General features: G+C 33.9%; 1 protein-coding gene across 9 annotated transcripts in view; it reads left to right on the forward strand.

Moving 5' to 3' along the window:
• The window catches only part of SNX14 (sorting nexin 14), a 73,687-nt gene that overhangs the window by 18,794 nt on the left and 32,662 nt on the right, over positions 1 to 22,231 (forward strand). For 4 of the 9 annotated variants that reach the window (XR_011258607.1, XR_011258608.1, XM_069598318.1 and 1 more), the window contains exons 3-12: positions 358 to 434; positions 516 to 594; positions 4,477 to 4,520; positions 6,390 to 6,477; positions 10,708 to 10,792; positions 14,828 to 14,984; positions 16,298 to 16,373; positions 17,107 to 17,151; positions 17,249 to 17,329; positions 17,425 to 17,539. Coding sequence is in view for 4 of the 9 variants with exons in the window: in XM_069598318.1 (XP_069454419.1) it covers positions 358 to 434; positions 516 to 594; positions 4,477 to 4,520; positions 6,390 to 6,477; positions 10,708 to 10,792; positions 14,828 to 14,984; positions 16,298 to 16,373; positions 17,107 to 17,151; positions 17,249 to 17,329; positions 17,425 to 17,539 (847 nt within the window). In the remaining 5 variants the exon portion in view is untranslated. The remainder of the gene's footprint in view (positions 1 to 357; positions 435 to 515; positions 595 to 4,476; positions 4,521 to 6,389; positions 6,478 to 10,707; positions 10,793 to 14,827; positions 14,985 to 16,297; positions 16,374 to 17,106; positions 17,152 to 17,248; positions 17,330 to 17,424; positions 17,540 to 22,231) is intronic. The other 5 variants (XM_069598319.1, XM_069598322.1, XM_069598324.1 and 2 more) reach the window with 3 other exon arrangements.

Consider the following 22,231-nt stretch of genomic DNA (forward strand, 5'->3'; position numbering starts at 1 on the left):
GTTTTGGAGAAATAGAAAATAGTTTTTTCTTATACTTTTGCAGCAGAGTATCATTTTCAAATATAGATTGAATTTTTTTTTAAATAAGCGAGCATAGCAATTGACTTTAATTTTAAGCTTGGGAATTTGGCTTAGTTATTATAAAGCATTTCATTTGGTATTTTTCTCCTATTGGCAGTTTGGTATAGCAAGATTTATTTATTATAAAGAATAGTTTCAGTGTTAAAGCAGACAGTAATAAAAAAAAATCATGTCCTCTGAATTCATACACTGATTAACCATTTTTTGAAAAGTTGATTCTCTTTAGTAAATATGATGTGTAATGTAAAGACAAATCTCCCTACTTCCCTTTTTTAGCAATTAGGACTTCAGGAATTGTTTCCTCAAGGTCGTAGCTGTGCTGTTTGTGGTAAGGTGAAATGTAAGCGACATAGGTAAGTTAAACACTTTTAATTTGTTGATATTTTCCATTAAGTTTTGGGTTTCAAGCAATTTAACTGTATGATTTTCTTTAGGCCTTCCTTGCTACTTGAGAACTACCAGCCATGGCTAGACCTGAAAATTTCTTCTAAGGTTGATGCATCTCTCTCAGAGGTAACTGATTTAATTAATATTGCTGTGTATACCCAAGCAAAAAATGTTAGATACTTAATGGGAAATGGAATCATGGAGCATTTTAATAAATGCCACCTAATTGATTCTTGGTTAGATAGTTGATTGTTACACAACTTGAATTGTAAGACATAAGTATTTTTTGATTCCATATCTAATAAAAATGAACATTTTGGCCAAAGAAAATAGTTTTACCTAGTTACTATTTATCTCTTTAAGAAATAGTCATTTTTTATAATATGGCAGTAGAAATAACCAGAATAGAGCAGAGAACAGGATACATTTCACTGTTTCTGCATAATATAGGAATAGGAAGTGTGATCTCTTTGTGGCAGTCACATTTTATATGTAACTTTTTGGTAATATACCATGTTTTAGTTATTTCTTTGAGAGACTTGTTTTCTTCATCCATCTGAGAAAGCTGTCAAATTCTTGAAGGCAGGGAATAGATCTCATTTGTCCCCAGCACCAAGTGCAGGGGCCAGATGTATTGTTGGCATCTGATAGATATGTACTGAATTAAACTAAATGCTGATTAGTTGAAGAGTAGCATTAAACATCTGAATCCTGCCTAATTGTCACTTTTCCACTTTGAATCCTCCGCTGGCTAAAAAGTATGCTGCATAAATGCTAAATTATTGGCATTTTCCTTTTCCCATTTCTTCTCTAAGCTCTTTTTCATCCTCCAGATTCCTGGATTGAAAACTGTGCTTTCCAGTGTGGTAGCAACTAGCTACATGTGGCTGTTAATAAATACTTGAAATATATTAGTCCTAATTGAGATGTGCTATATAAGTAAAATATGTACTGGGTTTTGAGAACTTCTTAAGGAAAAAGAAATGTAAAATATCCTATTATATATTTCATATTGATTATATGTTAAAATGATAATATTTTGGGTATATTGGGTTAAATAAGATAGATAATAAAATTAACTTCACCTGTTTTTATTTTTCTTTAAATGTAGTTAGTAGAAAATTTGAAATTATATATGTGGCTGACATTTCTATTTGTGAGTGTTGATCTGAGGTCTTCTGAAGACAAGACTTCTAGGGAAATAGTAATTGTAGTAATTTGACACTTTATTTCTTTGTAAAAACTTTGACACTTTATTTCTTATGTAATTTTTGACCTAGTGCCTGGAACATATTGGTGTTGAGTAAATATTAGCTCTAATATTTAAAAACCATTTTCTGAGGTCTTGCTTTAGGCAGGAACTAGACTACGTCCTAGGAATAAAAAAGTAAAATATGCTTCTTTTCTTCTGGGAGCTTTGGTCTAGGAGGGGAGGTAGGCATATAAACAGACAGGCACAGTGTAATGTAATGCAGTCAGTTATGGAAGAAACATACAAGGTATGTCATTAGTACAGAGGAAGACGTGCATCACTGTAGAGAGGGGCAGTCAGAAAGTATACCTAGATGTTTGCAAGCCTGATAGTAAAAGGGAAAGGGTATTCCAGGGTGTGGAAAGAGTTTTTGGAAGGAAAAAGAGGCTTTGAAACCGGGTGGACAGTTCTGTAAGCTGGAGGATGAAACGTGAAGGAGAATGTGGGCAACGAAGAGACCATACTCTAGTAGCTAGTGTTTATCAGTTACTTACTATATCGCTTCCCCTGGTGGTTCAGACAGTAAAGAATCTGCCAGCAGTGCAGGAGACCCAGGTTCAATCCCTGGGTAGGGAAGATCCCCTGGAGGAGGAAATGGCAACCTACTCCAGTATTCTTGCCTGAAGAATTCCATGGACAGGGGACCCTGGCAGGCTACAGTCCATGGAGTTGCAAAGAGTCTGATACGACTGAGCGATTAACACTTTCAATACTTACTGTATAGTAGATATCGTGCTAATCACTGTGCTTGTATTATTCATGTAACCTATGAAGTAGGTGCTATTTTTGATGGTTTTACCAAACCTAGGGTTTAGAGCATTTTAATAATTTTCTCAAGTATAGCTGGCTGGTAGCAGAACTCAATCAAAAATGCAGGACTGCTTTAGTTCGTAACCAATTTTCATATCGCTGTTTGGAAATCAGATCATCAAAAGACTTAAAAGGCCATGCTGAAGATGTTTAATTGATCATAGATGTCAGTGATTTTCAAATTGTGTAACTAGAGTTTTCAGATGTGACGCACGGGATGTTTAGTTCAGTTCAGTTGCTTAGTTGTGTCTGACTCTGTGACCCCATGGTTTGTGACCCCATGGACTGCAGCATGCCAGGCTTCCCTGTCCATCACCAACTCTCGGAGCTTGCTCACACCCATGTCCGTTGAGTCAGTGATGTCATCCAACCATCTCATCCTCTGTTGTCCCCTTCTCTTCCTGCCTTCAATCTTTCCCAGCATCAGGGTCTTTTCCAATGAGTCAGTTCTTCACATCAGGTGGCCAAAGTAATTGAGTTTCCGCTTCAGCATGAGTCCTTCCAGTGAATGTTCAGGACTGATCTCCTTTAGGATGGACTAGTTGGATCTCCTTGCAGTCCAAGGGACTCTCAAGAGTCTTCTCCAACACCACAGTTCAAAAGCATCAATTCTCTACAGGATGTAGTGGGAGGTGAAAAGGAAGTAGAAGGTCACAGCTGCTGGCATGCAGCTTTCTCTTGCCTTTTCAGAATCAGTGCAGCTCCACCTTTCTTACTTTGATGTGTGGTTTGTTATATTGACGGTTTCATGCAGGTGAGTGATGTGGTCAAATACATACTTTAGATCACTTTGGCAGTTTTGTGGAGGATGGAAGGGAGCTAACTTGGAAGGAGGGAGACTGATTTAGAGGCTATGTATAGGGGTGAGAAGAGGTAGAAAAGAGCTACGTAGGATGTAAAATCAGTAGGACTTCTGGTTGGATTATTTGGGGAATAATGTAAGATGAAATGTTGAATGGTAAGCTTTCTAGTCTCCTCTCTATGTCCTAACCCTGTCTCTGTGTATCTTATTTTTCCAGCTGATATCACTGATGCTTAGTTTTTGTAATAAAAAATCCAAATCTTGTTGCCTGAGTATGTAGAGAGTCCACAATCTTCATTACTGGGCTAGAGAAGGTATATAGTCAGATTAGATATGTTGTTTCATTACCTCCCTAGTACTTTTTAAAATTAATGCCCACTGCTGCAAGTCCTTTTAAAAATTATACTGTTCCACCCAGGCTCAAGAAATGGAAGGTTCAACACCAAGGATTTCTTTTGTTTTGTTTTGTAACTTTTTTAGATATAACTTAAAGTTGTCACAGAGCTGAGCATATTCATATACCAGCACTCAGATCAAGAAACAAAAACATCTTAGCACCCAGAAGTCCTGTTCATGCTCCCTTCTAGTCTATCCTCCCTTGAAAGATAACCACTGACTCCTTAGTTCCCCGACCAGAGATCAAACTTGTGCCCCCTGCATTGGGGGTACGGAGTTTAACCACTGGACCACCAGAACCAGGGAAGTCCCCTAAGTCTTATATATTTGTTTTTTCATTTTATCCTGGGAATACTGACTTATAGAGGGCATTAGGAATGCAAAAGACCAGCCTATTATTTTCCTTCTTTCCATATAATTTTTTTGGTTCATTGAATCTTCAGAGTCAGGAACAATTTAGATTAAATTCTTTAAAATTATGGACATATTTTAAAGTGTGTGTGTCATTCTGATAGTAATTCTTCTTTTTAATAGAGTTTTATTGTTTTCAGAGTGTTTTCCCGTATGTCCCTTTTCATCATCATAGCTATGTGAAGTCGACATGGACATTTTGTCATGCAAAAGAATGATACTAGGGGTCAATATTTGGGATACTAAGCTGAATTTTTGTTATATATTCCTTAGTATGAGAGTTTATTTTCCCAGAATTAATTAACTTGATTTTTCTTAAAAAATAATTTTTATGCAGGTTCTTGAATTAGTGTTGGAAAACTTTGTCTACCCCTGGTACAGGTAAGTTCTTTCTTTAAGATCCCATTAAGTGTGCTAATGATACATTTTTAGTATAGATGGTGATTTCTCAGTGTTGGCACTATTGATATTTTTGGCCACATAATTCTTTGTTAGGGGACCTATACTGTGCATTATAGGGTATTTAATGTACCCCTGACTTTTTCCCAGTGAATGCTGGTGGCACTCCTTGTTCTCCTTGGTTGTGATCACCAAAAATGTCTTCAGAGATTGCCAAATTTACCTGGGAGGCACAGTGGTCTCTTAAGAACCATTGATGTAGGTAATCAATTAACAATTTAGTGATAGCAAAGAGGAAAAAACCCTAGGCTACTTTTTGAAAAAACAGTAACTTGTACAGTTTCTTATGACTCCTAATTGTAGTGATTTATCATTTTGTATGCACTTTTTACACTTAGTTACACTTAGTACAATTAGTTGTACATTTAGAGAAAAAATTTTTATTCAGGTATTTCATTAAACTGAAAGTTAATTTCAGTAGACTTCCTGGAAAATTAATGTTCCAGAGTAGCTTTGTTTTTGGTATCTGATGCTAATGTACAAATCCCCTATGCTCAATGGAATATGGAAAATGCTCTAGATCTGTGGGAAAAAAAAGTCTGATTTGACAATCAGAAATCATTTAATAAAACACATACTCCCTTACATAAGCATCATGTACTTAGTTATATATTTGAACACTTACACCTATATGACTTATAATATTTAATTATATCTCCCCTAATGTTAGAATGATTCAGTATATTTTGAATTTCCTAATTTAAAAATGCTAATAGGCGGCTTCCCTGGTTTCCAGTGGCTAGGACTTAACGCTTTCACTGCCATGGGCCTGGGTTCAGTCCCTGGTCAGGGAACTGATTCCACAAGCTGAGCAATGTGGCTGGGGGGAAAAAAATGCTAGTAGTTGAGTTGATCTATAGTGGATTAAAACAAATTTAACACTCATTTAATATGTTATTTTTGCATATATAGCTTATATACAGTTTTTACATTGGCATCTGTCTTAAACATGGGGCATTTGTCATTTAAGTAAATTGATGATGAGGCCTTTTATAAAATGAATCCTGTTGTGAAACTCCCTGACTGCCACCCCATCCCCACCGTGCCCCCACATTATAACTTTTCAGACAAAATCTGGCTGTATTTTTTAGTGTGTATCCTGTATAGCTATTGATGCTATGATATTCCCTTCCTTGGAGTTAATAGTGGGAACCATGATTGATACAAAATTATCTTCTTTATTCTACCAAGGGACTTAACAGCATCATCTTCTAGTTCAGAAAATTATGATTATACATACCTTTCTTTCTTGCCTTGGATTAGGAAGGTATCCTAATTCTTCTAGGGACCTCAGGCTATAGGAAAATTCAGGAAAAGGTTGTCAAAATTTCTATTTAAAAACATTTTGAGTTTCAATTTATTTTCTTTTTCAAATAGAACACACACTTTTTTTCTTACTTTTAGAATTAGTTTATATTATTAATCTATAAATATTTAATTGAACTTTTCTATGTAATTCTGTTTCTTTTCAGAATTATTGTGTTTTTTAGATATTTCTTTGATGATATTTAGAAAATGATCTTAAAAATCTTAAACATGTGACTACATACACATGAATGTCTACAGGGAAATCTATACAATAATTTAGTTAATAATTGTGTCTTGGTACTAGAATTATGGGAGATTTTAATTCTCTTCTTTGTTCTTTTGTTCCATAATATAATGCATTGTTTGTTGAAAAATAGCATAAGTAAATGGGAAAAGAGTCAGTTCTAGACTTCTCTTGGTTTCTAGAAAGGGAAGCTGTATTTCTTTGAACTTCTAAATGCTTGTTTTTCTTTCCAATTGAAGGGATGTAACAGATGATGAGTCCTTTGTTGATGAACTGAGAATTATATTACGGTTTTTTGCATCCGTCTTAATTCGAAGGATTCACAAGGTATATATTTATAATGAGAAATTTGGGAATTTCTATACTATATGTTGGAGAAGGAAATGGCAACCCACTCCACTATTCTTGCCTGGAGAATCCCATGGACAGAGGAACCTGGTGGGCTTAGAGTCCATGGGGTGGCAAAGAATTGTACATGACTGAAGCAACTTAGCACACACACTATATGTATTCGCTTTGTTCTTCACCTTTAATTTTTTTAGATTAAGAGATAAATGGATTACTATTGATTAATTGATCAATTTTGCTTTCTTTAATGTTTGGATATCTTGGTTTTTAGCAGTTAGAGATAAAAAGACAACTGTAGAAAAAAAAGTCATGTTCTTGTTAGATGAATTTACTGACTACATTGTAATGATTATGATGTTTTAAAAAAATTTCAAGCCATATATATACACTTAACTTTGTTGGCTATAGACACAAGTACTTGTCTACTGCCTTGTCAGTTCTATATATTGAACATATTAATAATAAATTAGTGATCTGTATCTCTGCCAGGAATAAATAAAGATAAATTCTTGTTAAATGTTGCTATACCTATTTGAGAAATGACCAATAAAATCAACCACTGTAGCAAACATATGCAAAAAATTATGAATAAGTAGTTCCCAAAAGGAAAATATAAAAGTGCCAGTTAATATTTGAAAATATGTTGTCTTTTAATGAGATACTATTCTTTTGCCTATCAGGTTGGGAAAGAAAAAAGAATGATAGTGTTTAGCACTGGTGATTGTAGAGAAACAGGCAAAGCATGTTCAAATTGATATAACTCTTACCCTGTTAGGGGGTTTGGTAATCTTCATTGAAAGACTTAAAAATGTCTGTACTCTCAAATATAATTCCGTTTTTTTAGTATATTTTAAAGAAATAGAGGGGAAACATGTATATTCAAAGATTCATTGCAGTATACCTTATAATAAGGAAGACTGAAAAGGAAAACTGATGTCCAATGACAAGATTGTTGGTTGGTTGAATATAGTACATGTTAACTATGAAATCCTTTCTATAGTTTTTGTGATTACTTGCTTTCATTTAGTATAATGTTTGTGATTGTTTATTTTCACTTTGCATAATATTTTTGAGGTCTATTCATATTGTCCTGTTGTACCTGTATCAGTACTTATTCTTTTTTATGTCTGAATAATATTCCATTGTATGGATATACTACATTTTGTTTATCCATCTGTCAGTTGGTGGACATTTGGATTGTTTCTACCTTTTGGCCATTGTGAATAATGCCACCATAGGGTTTGTGTACAAGTTTTTTGCGGGGAGAATGTGTATAGAATATTTGTTTTCCTTTCTTTTGATTTTACCTACAAATGTAATTACTGGGTCAGATGGTTTATGTTTAAACCATTTTTTAAAGAAACTGTCAAAAGACTGTTTTCCTAAATGACTGCACCATTTTCCATTGCCACCAGCAGTGTATGAGTGTCTTGATTTCTCCACATCCTTGCCATAACTAATTATTATTTCACTTTTTGATTCTAACCGTGCTAATGGATGTGAAGTCATATCTCATTGTGGCATTGCTTTGCTTTTCCCTGTGGCTGATGGGGCTTCCCTGATAGCTCAGTTGGTAAAGAATCCGCCTGCAATGCAGGAGACTCTGGTTCAATTTCTGGGTTGGGAAGATGCCCTGGAGAAGAGATAGGCTACCCACTCCAGTATTCTTGGGCTTCCTTTGTGGCTCAGCTGGTAAAGACTCTGCCTGCAATGTGGGAGACCTGGGTTCGATCCCTGGGTTTGGAAGATCCCTTGGAGAAGGGAAAGGTTACCCACTCCAGTATTCTGGCCTGGAGAATTCCATGGACTGTCTAGTCCATGGGGTCGCATTGAGTCAGACATGACTGAGCGACTTTCACTTCACTTCGTGGCTGATGATGTTGAGAATCTTCTTGGATGCTTATTGGCCATTTGTATATCTTTTTTGGGGGGTGAAATGTATATTCAAATTTTTTCTCCATGTTTTAAACTGAGTTATTTGTCTTTTAATTACTGAGATGTAAGAGTTTACTATCTATTCTGGATTTCCTTGATCAGATATATGATTTCCAAATATTTTTTCCACTTTCTGGATTGTTATGCTATATATTTTTTTCTTTTCATTTTATCTGCATACTGTCCTGGAAGATAAGTGGGTCTTTATCATACTCATTTTGTAGAAAGTTAGTAATATTCTATGTCAGAGTGTCAGAGGTAATTGATGGGCAGAGGATTAGGCCTGGGTCATGTTATTCCTAGTACAGTGTTCTATCCTTGGTAACATTACCTGAATAATGTACCTTGGGGGTTTGGGGATAATGAAGACAATCATTTAAGGTCCACAGTGTTTTTTTTTAAAATTGAAGTTTAGTGACAAACTCATTGTTTTATTCATTTTGACTTTGACCTGAAGTTTCTAAAATAGAACTTGCAAGTGAAAATTTTCATGTGTATTCTCAGAAGATGAGATTTTACAAAATATTTGAAAACAAAGACATCTTGTTTATTTGACAATTAATGGAACTAATTTATAATCACTAAGTACCAAGAGGGCAGGGGTAAATGAAGAGTAATGTTATTTTGCAAAAAAGGCATATTGCTAGCAGAAACCATAGCCCCCTTTTGAACATGTTTGATATTCATAGCTGAAAGATACCTATAAACTGCTCTGGGTTTTACTAGTAAATCACTAATATTGGGGGCTTCTGAGTCATTACACTTAATAGATTTATCAGGCTGTGATGTTTTCCCTCTTTCTTAATGAGGAATTTAAAAAGAATTGAAAAGTTAACACAAAATAACACTGTTGGGATGCAGTTTTCTCATGCCTTTGATAAAGGGAGAATGTAATGTGTTGAGCTTTGTGATGGCAGATAACCCTGTTGAAGTCTAATAAACATGCTTTTTGGTGATTTACTTAATTCACAAGACTTTTTTTTTTTAAGTTATTTTATTTTCTGTCTCTTTTATGTGTATTCATGTACGCTTCTAATTCTCTCTTACTAACCTACCCTAGTCACTACAGTTTCCAATCTTTAAGTTGAAAATTGTCTGTGCGGAAAAATGAAACTTAGTATTATTCCAAAATAGAATGTTGCCATATATCTTGAAACCAGGATTTGTCTTGTAATCTGAATGAAAAGTTTATTTTCAAGCAGCCTTAGTTAACACAAATTTATAACCTCAAAGGAATGATAAGCTGCTTGACATTTTTTTTTCTTGAATACGTTTAGAACAAATACATTAAAGAAATAAGTCAAGAATAAAGACACTAATTTCATGAGAAAAATTTAGTGTATAAGGTATGCCTGTTAAGGTATATTTTCATTATTGTGGTAGTAAAACTGTCTGAAGTTATAATCAATGTGGTCTAAGAGTGTAAAGTGCTTTTAAGTTATATTTTTGAAAGATTCCTAATAATATAACTAATTTTTAAAAAATTTATTTTTAATTGAAGGATAATTGCTTTACAATATTGTGTTGATTTCTGCCAAACATCAACATGAATCAGCCCTAGGTATACATATGTCCCTTCCCTCTTGATATTCCCATTCATATCCCACCCTTCTAGGTTGTTGCAGAGCCCTGGTTTGAGTTCCCTGAGTCATATAGCAAATTCCCATTGGCTGTCTAATTCACGTATGGAAGTGGATATGTTCGGAGAAGGAAATGGCAGCCCACTTCAGTATTCTTGCCTGGAGAATCCTGTGGACAGAGGAGCCTGGTGGGCTGCTGTCCATAGGGTCGCATAGAGTCAGACATGACTGAAGCGACTTAGCATGCATGCATGCGTTGGAGAAGAAAATGGCAACCCACTCCAGTATTCTTGCCTGGAGACTCCCAGGGACGGGGGAGCCTGGTGGGCTGCCGTCCGGGGTCGCACAGTCAGACATGACTAAAGTGACATAGCAGCAGCAGCAGTGTATATGTTTCCATGTTACTCTCTCCCTCTGTCCCACCCTCTCCTTTCTTCCCCAGACCCCATGTCCATAAGTCTTTCTCCATGTCTGTGTCTCCATTGCTGCCCTGCAAATAGGTTCATCAGTACTGTCTTTCTAATTCCATATATATGTGTTAATACACGACATTTATTTTTCTCTTTCTGACTTCATTCAGTACAGCTAATTTTTAAGATCTTATGTCCCAGTGTCTTAAATATAGTGTTCCTGCCATTGTAACTTAGAGATAAATTATTTCAAAAGTTTTTATTTTAATGTTGAATTTTTCTAGGTGGATATTCCATCTATTATCACCAAGAAACTATTAAAAGCAGCAATGAAGCATATAGAAGTGATTGTTAAAGCCAGTCAGAAAGGTAATACAATTTCCTGCTCCGAAATTTGAGTGATTTTGTTTTTATATGCCAACTTTCACCCTAAATATCTGAGTACTGATAAATTAAGTGATATATTCATAAATGCTGTGAGTTTTTGTTTCAACTGAAATCCTTTTCGGTAATTTATTAATAATACAAGTGATTGTGTGAACTCAAGAATCTATGAAAATTAAAGTACAGTCATTAATTGTTAGGTATATTATTGATGAACCTTATCTTTTTTTTTTTTGAATGGATCCTTTGCCTTCGTTACTTCCTTTGTGGTATCTCTCACGTCTTCTCTCCTTTTTCCTTAATGATTTCAATTTGACCTAGCCTATCCTGTATACTGTTACTATGTTAATTTCACAATACCACAATCCTGTTACCTCCCTACTTAAAAAAAAAAAAATTAGTGACTGCTGTAGAGTCAAAACTGTCTTATATTTAAATCCTTTCCTGTGTAGGTAAGTTCTTTGATCTTGTCCTTCAATATGTATTATACTTTAGCTAGGATGACCTCTTTTCAGTTTCCCACATATGTCCTGGGCTTTATACTGTCATGATGTATACATAATATATATTCATCAAATGTTCGCTGATTGAACAAATGAAATCTTCCTTTGGGGCTTTTCTTACTCTTAGATCAAGTTGAAATATACTTTTTAAGCAAAATTACTTATATGCTCTATATTTAGTTGTTTGTGAGACTGGTAATTACCATGTATGGTATTCCTTTTCTGGAAATTACCAGTAAGTATTAGCAGTCCAAAGCCTCTCAGGAGTCTTGCAGCAAAGATATAGCTTTAACTTTGTATAACCCGGAACATCCTAGACTCATTTGAGCGTGGAACCAATTTTCCCTTCTCATATAACATCAATTCATATAATCACAATATATTTGAGGAAATTGTGTTCTAGGTAGAGTGGAAGTTAAATTATTAGTTTACTTGTCATTTGGTATAAATCATTCCTCAGGTACGAGAACCAGTTCAGATTGCATGTTTAAGCTCTTGTGTTTTTGTCTTATATAACAATTAAGAAGTTTTACCTTCAATGTAGTTTAAAAGTAGAAAAGTTTAAATGTATGTAGTTTAAATGTTAAACAAAAAAAAAAGTTAACTTTTAAAATTGTTGTCCTTTCACTGGCAAAATCATACCAGAAGATTGTAGCCATTCTGTTAAGGGTACTTTACTGACAGAAAAAAATATGGAAAATGTGTTTTTTTAATTAGTAAATTTTAGTTTTTAGAGTAGTTTTAAGTTTATAGAAAAATTGAGCAGATATTTTAGAGATTCCCATATATTTCCCCCCTTCCCGATTATTAATGCCTTGCCTTGGTTGGTACATTTGTTACAGTTGATATGCCAGTATTGATACATTGTTAACAAAGTCCATAGTTTTCATTAGGGTTTTACTCTTCTTGTACATTCTGTGGATTTTGACAAATGGTTAATGTCATGTATTTATCATCACAGTATCATACTGAATGTTTCACTGCCCCCATATCCCCTGTGTTTCACCTGTTTATCCCTCTCTCTTTCCTTCAGGAGCCCCTGACTACCACTGATCTTTTTGCTCTTTCTACACAGTTTTCCCTTTTCCAAATGTCATAAATTCCATAAATGGAATCATACTGTAGCCTTTCCAGACTGCTTTCTTTCATTTAGAATTATGCATTTAAGGGCTCTCCATGTCTTCTGTGGCTGGATAACTGATTTCTTTTTAGTGCTCAATTACATTCTGTTGTCTAGATGTGCTACAGTTATCCATTCACTTTTTCAAGGACATCTTGGTCACTTGTGTGCAAGTTTTTGTGTGGGAAAATTATTTTTAATATGGTCTTAATTTTGTTATAAAGACAAACACTTTGAACTCAGGATATAGATAAATGGACTCATCTTTTTACTTTTAGTTGAATTGATCAGTTTAATAAAATCTCCAAGTTGTTTTGTTTCTGAGAGTGCTGAAATTTATCCTTTAGTCTTCGCAAGAGAAGGGTTGCTAGTTTGCTACCACTATTCGTGTGAAAAATGGTCCTCAATTACAAAATCACCATAAAATGCTAGATTGGATTCATTAATGACATTGTATTAGTAATTAATGAAGTCCATAAAATTAAAAGACCTAAGTATTAGGAGGATTCCAGTTTGTCCAAAGGTTCTGGTGTTCTAAATGTTATAACAGTGAATTAGACTTGTAAGATTTTCCGGGTTTTGATTTTTCTTCTCTTTCATGCATGCATTTGTTTTCTAAATATTTTTTGCTACACAATTTTGTATACTCAGGAAGTAATTAAAGGTTAACCTCTTTATCCATGTACATTTTTACTCTCTTGGTGTTCTCTCCTTATCTGCCTCTTGAAAGTAGGAATTGCAAAGAGGTTTTCTATGTAATTACTTCTGTCATCCTTAGACATGTTGAAAATACATACATTAGAAGCCTTGGTTTAATTTAAATTCAGTAGTAGTTGAAGGGCCTTATTATATCGGTCTTTTCATCCTAAAGGAATCTTTTTGTCATGGATTCTGAAAACTTCCTTTCGTGGTCTGAAAACTCCATTGATTAGGCAGGAGGTATACTGGTGATTAGTAGAGTTTAATTCATAGCCTGTTTTTCAGCATCTATATTTTGCTTGTACTTGTATTAAGGTTTTCTTCCTCCACATGTTTTTATCTTCTGCCTGATTTTTAAATTCTTTCATTAGCTAAGACTACAAAAATCTCACATCTGAGTAGAGTCCAGTCTAGTGATTCAATTTATATATTATGTATAAATGCTTAATAGCATCAAATATTATAATTACTTGTACATTTTACATGAAATATTTTCAGTGTTATCTATTTAATGACTTTACTGAGGGGGAAACTGAGGCTCAAAGGGATTATATTATTTAAGATCATCAGTTAGTAAGTAGAACTGGAGTTTATAGCATAGCTTAGTCTTCTTATTTTAAATTCCTGTTTATGATATAAATTTTTAAAAGACCTGTACCCCGAATACTTGGGGCAGAATGCTTGGTAAACAATTTTATAATTATAAAATAAAATGCATGAACGTGATTTGTATGAAAACCACATCCATCTTTGTCGGTCCTGCTTTTGCACCTCTGGTGCAGGTAACATTCATTTACCTTCACACCTTTGGAATGTATATATTAGCATTTTTTTTTTTTTTTGGTAAATATGCTTGCATTCTCTCAATAAAAATAGAAGTAAATAGTATAAAATAAATGCCATTGAATTAGAATTAAGATTCCCTTCACAGACTTCATGATTTTAAAACTTGGCCCAGAGTGCAGATAGGGGGAAATCGTGACTTCTTTTTCTCCTGCTCTTTTGAGGTCTGTAAAAAAGGATTGACAATACTATTATTTTTAAGTTTTGAAGTATTAGTTTAGTGCTTGGCCTTTAAGAAAACCTTTTGTTAGTGTAACTTTTATCATCAGTTAACATTTAGTAAGTAATCGAACTTCATGGACTTCCACTGTATACAGTTCTATACCTTTTCTGTCCTATACTATGGGCAGAAGATGCAGAACTTAACCAAGGAAGCCCGTTTCTATTCTATAATTAGTTTAAAGGGTTACCTGATTGATTTTGATGTGAAAGAAGAGATAATAGAGAGCTTTAAGATGGATTTTTTAATACTTGCAGAGGATGAATAAGATGTAATGTTTGATAACTAAAGCTTTGTGTGTGCTGGAAGATGTTTTATTTAGTTTTTTCCACTTAAAACTTTTGCTTTTAATATAATTTGTAATGACCTGAGTTTAAAATTTTGTTTACCAAGGGTGAAAGGACTTTTTTTATCAATTCATTTTGAATAAATTAAAAACTTCCAGCAAAGAGGAAAATTACCTTCTTTACTTTCTTTTTGTGGAAAAGTTTGCCAGTAGAATACATATTGGAAAGAAAGAAAGGTTAAGAAAGGAATGGCTGTGTTAAATTATTTTCTGTTTGTTAGTGGAAATGGCTGAAGTTGTTTAATGCTGTTAACTTCTTCCAATGTTTATTTCTTATTTGTATTTATAGTAGAAAATACAGAGTTTTTACAGCAAGCTGCTTTAGAAGAGTATGGTCCAGAGCTTCATGTGGCTTTGAGGAGTCGAAGAGATGAATTACATTATTTAAGGAAACTTACCGAACTACTTTTTCCTTATATTTTACCTCCTAAAGCAACAGACTGCAGGTATAAATAAGACTGGAAAATGTCATAGCAGTATTTACATACCATGCCATGTGTATATTGCTGTTTTTGATCATAATAGGAATACACTAAAACTTGAGGTTATCCTGTGATGTGAAAAATTTTCCATTTAAGAAATATAATTTATTAGGTCCTAAAATGCCATTTTAGGCACTGAACGTTCATGATATATTGTATTGCTAACAGTTTTTTCCTAGAAGCTGATCTTGGGAAATCAAAGATAAACATAAAAATTAAGTTTCTTACTTGATATCATTATACTGTGTTACATCCTTGGTGTTCCTTTGAAAAGACATGCATATTGGGACTCACTGGCAGAAACACTTTGGATAAATTATACCACTAAGTTTGGAAAGTATAGTTAAAGGTCATTTAGTCCATCCAGCCTCCTTTGTTCCTATAAGAGCATGTTTAGATTATTCCATAAAGTTCCTTTGTTGCTCTTATCTTTATGATCCTTAGAGATAAGGACCATGGTTTATTTTATTTATTTACTTTAATTGAATTATAGTTAATTTATAGTACTATTTTCAGATAACATAGTGCTTCAGTATTTTCATATATTACACTCTGTTTAGTGAAAGAAAGTGAAAGTGAAGTCGCTCAGTCGTGTTCGACTCCTTGCGACCCCATGGACTGTAGCCTACCAGCTTCCTCCGTCCGTGGGATTTTCCAGGCAAGAATACTGGAGTGGGGTGCCATTGCCTTCTCCAGGAGATCTTCCCGACTCAGGGATTGAACCCGGGTCTCCCGCATTGGAGGCAGACGCTTTACTGTCTGAGCCACCAAGAAAGTACTCTATTTAGAGTTATTATAAAATAATAGCTATATTTCCCTGTGCTGTGCAGTATGTCCAACCATGGCTTATTCTTGGTGGTACACTTTAAATATTACTTTATTTTAAATTTAAAATATTTTAAATAAAAGTTTAAAAAATGGCTTTATTAATTTAAATATTATAGTCATACAATAATTATACTATTAAAATTAGTTTTACTTATTAATTTGTTACATGTAACATTGTAATATTCTGAAGTAGAGTTTTTCTAATGCTTACTCAAGTTCCTCCTGCCGAGGAAATGCTTTTTCCTTCTTAATAGTATTCCTTTTAACCAGTTAAGAAATCCAGATGTGGTCTCTGAACCAATAGTGTGAGCATTAGTTGGTGGCTTGTTAGAGATGGCAGACTGTCAAGGCAGACCCCAGATCTCCTGAATCATAGTCATATTAACAAGATTCCCACGTGAGAGCTGATGTAAGTCACTAAATATGTACAATATTGTTCTTTTTTCCAGATCTCTGACCTTACTTTTAAGAGAGATTCTCTCTGGTTCGGTGTTCCTCCCTTCTTTGGATTTCCTAGCTGATCCAGTAAGATTTAAAAAAATTTTTTTCTTTAATTGTGATAAAATGCATGTAAAGTAAAATTTACCATCTTAAATTACATGTACAGTTCAGTGGTATTAAGCACATTTCACATTGTTGAGCAATCATAACCATAGCTTGTCTCCAGAACTCTTTTTATCTTACAAAATCTAAATTCTGCACCCATATAAACAGTAATTCTCCATTCCTCCTAACACCTGGCAGCTCTGCTTCCTGACTGTTTTCTGTCTCTGTGAACTTGACTACTCTGGTTACCTTAGATGAGTGGAGTGATGCAGCATCTGGCTTATTTTACATAGTATAATATCGTCAAGGTTCATTCATGTTGCAGCATAGATCAGAATTCCCTTTCTTTTCGAGGCTGAGTAGTATTTCATTATAGATGTATGTCACATTTTGTTCATTCATCTATTGATGGATAGTTGAGTTGCTTTTACTTTTGATCCAGTAAGATTTTGAAGAAATAGGGATAATTTATAAGCAGTTTGAATGCCAAAGTCAGAATTACTTTTCTTTTTCCATTTCCACAAAAGTTGAGAACCCTGTATTGTAGATTTTTTAAAAAAGTTCTTCGGTGTTAACAAACGTACAGATGCTTTGCCACTGCTCTGTTTTGTCATTTTTCCAGAAACTTTCACAATCTGATAGAAGCTTTCAGAATTCAGGGCAGAATACACTAATGAAATTATTTTGATCTATATTTATTATTTTCCATTAGGATACTGTGAATCATTTGCTTATCATCTTCATAGATGACAGTCCAGTGAGTATTGAACATGTTAGAAAATATTTCAGATTGCATTGAAGTTTGATACATACCAATCAAATGACACTTGACTGAATTAATTCTCTCTTCAAAGCCTGAAAAAGCGACTGAACCACCTTCCCCTTTAGTTCCATTCTTGCAGAAATTTGCAGAACCTAGAAATAAAAAACCATCTGTAAGTATTTTCAGAAATAACATACTTTCGATATAAACAATTTTATCACGTATTTATATAGCTCTAACTTACTCCTCCTCCCATGTTGTATCAAGGTGCTGAAGTTAGAATTGAAGCAAATCAGAGAGCAGCAAGATCTCTTGTTCCGGTTTATGAACTTTCTGAAACAAGAAGGAGCAGTGCACGTGTTGCAGATTTGTCTGACTGTGGGTGAGGCTTACCTGTGTACTTTACTAAAGTCATTGTTAAACTTTGTCATATACTTGACAGTTCAGATCAGATCTGATGTTGTAGTTGCCAGTGTCTACTCCTTTCCACATTGGAACATAATCTTTAACTGACTTCAACCAAGTGCTCTTAGCAGGAAAAAAAACTACTAAAAATTTAGAGTAATGAAATTGTGTTAAAGACCTGGTCATGAGCATTTTGTCACAGTTTTTGTTAAGAATTATTTTGATTAAGTAATCAAATATAAAAATGTTCTATTTTGACTAGAAGTTCTATAACATCTTGTGCTATTGGATTTTGAGGCACTATATGGACTCTGAAAAGATTAGTTTTTTTAATGCACCTAATTTTTTAAAATATATAATGAAAACAAATTGAGGCATATTTTACACAGCAAAACAAATAGAATTTAAATATACAATTGCTCTAACAAATCTGCACTCCATATAACCTACACCTTTACTGAAATCAGGAAGATTTCCATCACCCTAGAAGGTTCCCTGAGAGCCCTTCCCAGCTGATGCTTTCCTGCTCCCACTCTGCCAAAGCAGTCACTGATTTCATTTCTTTGACCACAAATTGGTTTTTCCTGTACAGTTTCCTTATATAGATGGAAGCTCATAGGATGTACTTTTGGAGCTTGACTTCATTGATTCAGGATGATGCTGTTTAAGATTGATTCATGTTATTGTGTAGATGAGTAGTTTGTTCTTTTTATTGCGAAGTAGTGTTCTTTTGTATGAGGGTACCACACTTTCTTTATTCATTCTCCTCTAGATGGGTATCTGGACTGCTTCCACTCTGGGGCTGTTATGAGTAAAGCTGCTGTGCACATTCTTGTACAGGGCTTTCTGTTGAGCATATATTTAATAACTAGAAGTATAATTGCTGTGTCACAAGGTAGATATATGTTTAATTTTATAAGAAGCTGCCAAATTGTTTTCCAGAGGGTTGTATGTACTATTTTACTCCACCAGCAGGGTAAGAGAGTTCTGGTTGTGCCTCAACTTTATAAAAATTTGGTGGTGTCTATCTTTTTAATTTTAGCCGTTTTAGTTGGTATGTGGTAGAATTTTGTTGTGCTTTTAATTTGGACTTCTCTAATGATTAACAGAGATGAATACTTTATCATGTGCTTATTGACTATTTGAATATCTTTGTGGAATTGCTGTCTTTTGCCTGTTTCTTACTGAATTGTTTTTCCTTTTGTCAGAAATATCAGTAGTTCTTTAAATATTCTAGATATGAGTCTTTTTGTCAGATATAAGTATTACAAAGACTTTCTTTCAGACAGTGGTTTGTCTTTTTATTTTTGGAATAGTGTCTCTTGATGAGCAGAACTTTTAAATTTTGATGAAATTCAGTGTATCAATTTTTAATTTTATGCTTAGTGCTTTCTGAGACTTCCAAAAGACTTTTTTAAGCCTTCACCTATCTTTAGTCAAGGTGATGTTTGCCTGTTTTTCTCTAGGTGTGTTACAGTTATTATATTTTATATACAGATTTGTGATCCATCGTGGAATAAATTTTAGGTTGGTATTAGGTAGGGGTGGAGGTTCATTTTCCCCCTGTATAGATATACAGTTTTTCCAGTATCCATTTTTTGAAGAGACGTTTCATTCCCATCTTGAATTACTTGGGCATCTTTGACAAACCTTTTGACCATATGTGGGTCTGTTTCTCAGTTATATTCTTTTCCATTGATCCATATGTCTACTTTTTTTGGCCAATACCACAGTCTTGATTGGGGCTTCCCTTGTAGCTTAGTCAGTAAAGAATCTACCTGCAGTGTAGAAGACCAGGGTTCAAACCCTGGGTTGGGAAGGTCCCCTGGTGAAGGAAATGGCAACCCACTCCAGTATCCTTGCCTGGAAAATCTCATGGACAGTGGAGCCTGGTGGGCTGCAGTCCATGGGGTCGCAAAGAGTTGGGTACGACTGAGCGACTAATACTAATACAGTCTTGATTACTTTGACTAAGTAAGTTTTGCAATCAAGTGGTTTAAGGCTTCCCACTTAGTTCTTTTTAAAGACTGTCCTTAGCTATTTTAAGTTCTTTGCATTTCTATATAAAGTTTACAATCAGACTGATAATCATACCCCTTCATCCACATACACAACCTGCTTCAATGTTTTAATTGGGGTGGTATTAAATCTGTAGCTCAACTTGGGGAGTAATGACATCTCAACAGTATTTAGATTTCCAGTACATGAATAGGGCGTATTTTTTCATTCATTTCATTCTTAATTTCTCTCCATAAAAGTGTTTCATAGTTATCACTGTGGATCTTTATTTTTGGATTTATTTGAATGTGGTATTTAAAATAACTTGTTAAATTTTTTTGTTGCTTATATACAGAAATAGAATTGATTTATTGCGTACTGATTTTGTATCCTGTGACATTACTAAGTTTACTTACTAGTTCTAGTAGCTTTTTTGTAGATTGCCTTAGGATTTTCTGCACACACAATCATGTCATCTGTGAATACACAGTTTTACTTTTTCCTTTGTGATGTTTACATCTTATTTCTTTTTCCTGCCCCTATTGTAATGGCTAGGACCTTCAGTGTGGTGTTGAATCTGAGTGGTGAGAGCTTACATCCTTGCTTTATGGGGGAATCATTTAGTGTTACACCATTATGTATAATATTAGCCTGGGTTTTCCTGGTAGATCTCCTTTACTAGATAGAGAATATTTCCTTCTGTTTATTGTTTGCTGAGAATTTTTATCATGAATGAACAGTGGATTTTTAAAATGCTTTTAGTGCATCTCAGCACCCTATTTAATCACCAAGTTATTCCTAATATTCTTTTATTATGGAGCTGTAGTGATATCCCCTCTTTATTGCTAATTTGTACTTTCTAGTGGTTTATAAAGTTTTGAAATATTTTTGATTTGCTAAGTTTTAGCTTTCATATTTATTATTTCCTTTCTTCTTACCTTGCAATTAGTGTGTACTTTTGGTTTCTTAAGGTGAAAGCACTGATGATTAACTTGTACACATTTCTTCTTTCTTAATATAAGCACTTAAAACTATAAATTTCTATGAGTTGCTATAACTGAATTCTAAGATTTTTGATATGCTGTGCTTTTTATAGTCATTTAGTTTGAAATATTTTAAAATTTTCCTGTGGTTTATCCTTTGACCCTTGGGTTATTTTGAAATGTATTGCTAAATTTCCAAAATTTAGGGATTTTTGAGATATCTTATTGTGATTGATTTCTGATTTAATACTGTCCTGATCAGACAACATATTTGGTGTGATTTCAGTCCTTTGAAATTGATTGAAACTTGTTTTATGGCCCATCCATATGATCTGTATGAATATTCCATGTACATGTGAGAAGAACATCTATTTTGCTGTGTTGGGTGGTGTCCTGTAAATATTATTTAGATTAAATTGATGGCTTTTGATTTCTTAATGGATTTGCTATTTCTCCCTTTAGTTATTAATTTTTTTTCATCTATTTCAAGTTTCATTATTAGGTGCAGAGACATTTAAGATCGGTAATGAATCTATCCTTTTATCACTATAAAATTCTCTGGTAATTCTCTGTCTTGAAGTCTACTTTGTTTGATATTAATATGTAGTTATACTATCTTTACTCTTGGGTTTGCATTGTATTACCTTTTTCTATATAATTAAAGAATTTAACATTTATTATAAATGCCACATAGCTGAATATTGCTTTTAAAAAATCGAATTTGATAATCTTTAGTTTCTAATTGGGGGTTATAGTACATTTACACTTAGTATAATTATTGCATATTTATTGTTAGGTCTTTGGTCTTGGTGTTTTGTATTTGTTCCATGTATTTTTTTTTTAAATGTTTTCCTACCTTTCTTTGAATTACTTGTGCATTTTTCAGTATTTTATCTCCTCTGTTGACATTTTCTTATTTTTTTTAGTGGTTGCTCAATGATCATCATCCTTCATTTATCACAGTTTTCATTTAAACATATATTTTACTGTTTCAGAAACAGTGTAAGAACCTCAGTATACCTCAGTTTGTTCCCTTATTGTCTGATGTGACTGTTACTATATAGTTTAATTCTGTGTAGGCTATGAAACTCCACAGTACATTGCTTTTTCTTCCTTAAGCAACAGTCTTAACACACACACACATGCACACATATTTTGGCCTTGATAGTTACTGGCAAATTTACTTTTTTGGTGGCCTTTATTCTTTTTCTGCAGAGCCAGTTTCTGTATCATTTTCCTTCTGCTGAAATAAATGTTTTTTATTACATTTCTTATAGCACCATTCTGCTGGAGGTAAATTCTCTTAGCTCTTGTCTGTCTGAAAAGGTGTTATTTTGTATTCATTTTAAAAAGATATTCTCACCAAATAAAAATTTCAGGTTATGTTTTTTTTCTTTCAGCATTTTATGTCATTTTTTCATTGCCTTTTGAGCAGCGCCATTGTTTCTAAGGAGAAATTAGCTTCCATTCTTATGTTTGTTTCCCTATATATATTCTTTTCTCCCTGATTTTGCAGTTTTCTTTTTGTGTTTGGGGTTTCAGCAATTTAACTGTAATGTGTAGTTTTTAAAAAGTTTATTCTGCTTGGATTTTCCTAGGAATCTTAGATATGTAGGTTGGTGGCTTTCATCATTTTAGAAGATGCTTGGCTGTTATCTCTTCAAATACTGTGCCTGATTTTTTCCTCT

Source organism: Ovis canadensis, chromosome 8 (assembly GCF_042477335.2).
Source record: "Ovis canadensis isolate MfBH-ARS-UI-01 breed Bighorn chromosome 8, ARS-UI_OviCan_v2, whole genome shotgun sequence".
Classification (NCBI taxonomy): Eukaryota; Metazoa; Chordata; class Mammalia; order Artiodactyla; family Bovidae; genus Ovis; species Ovis canadensis.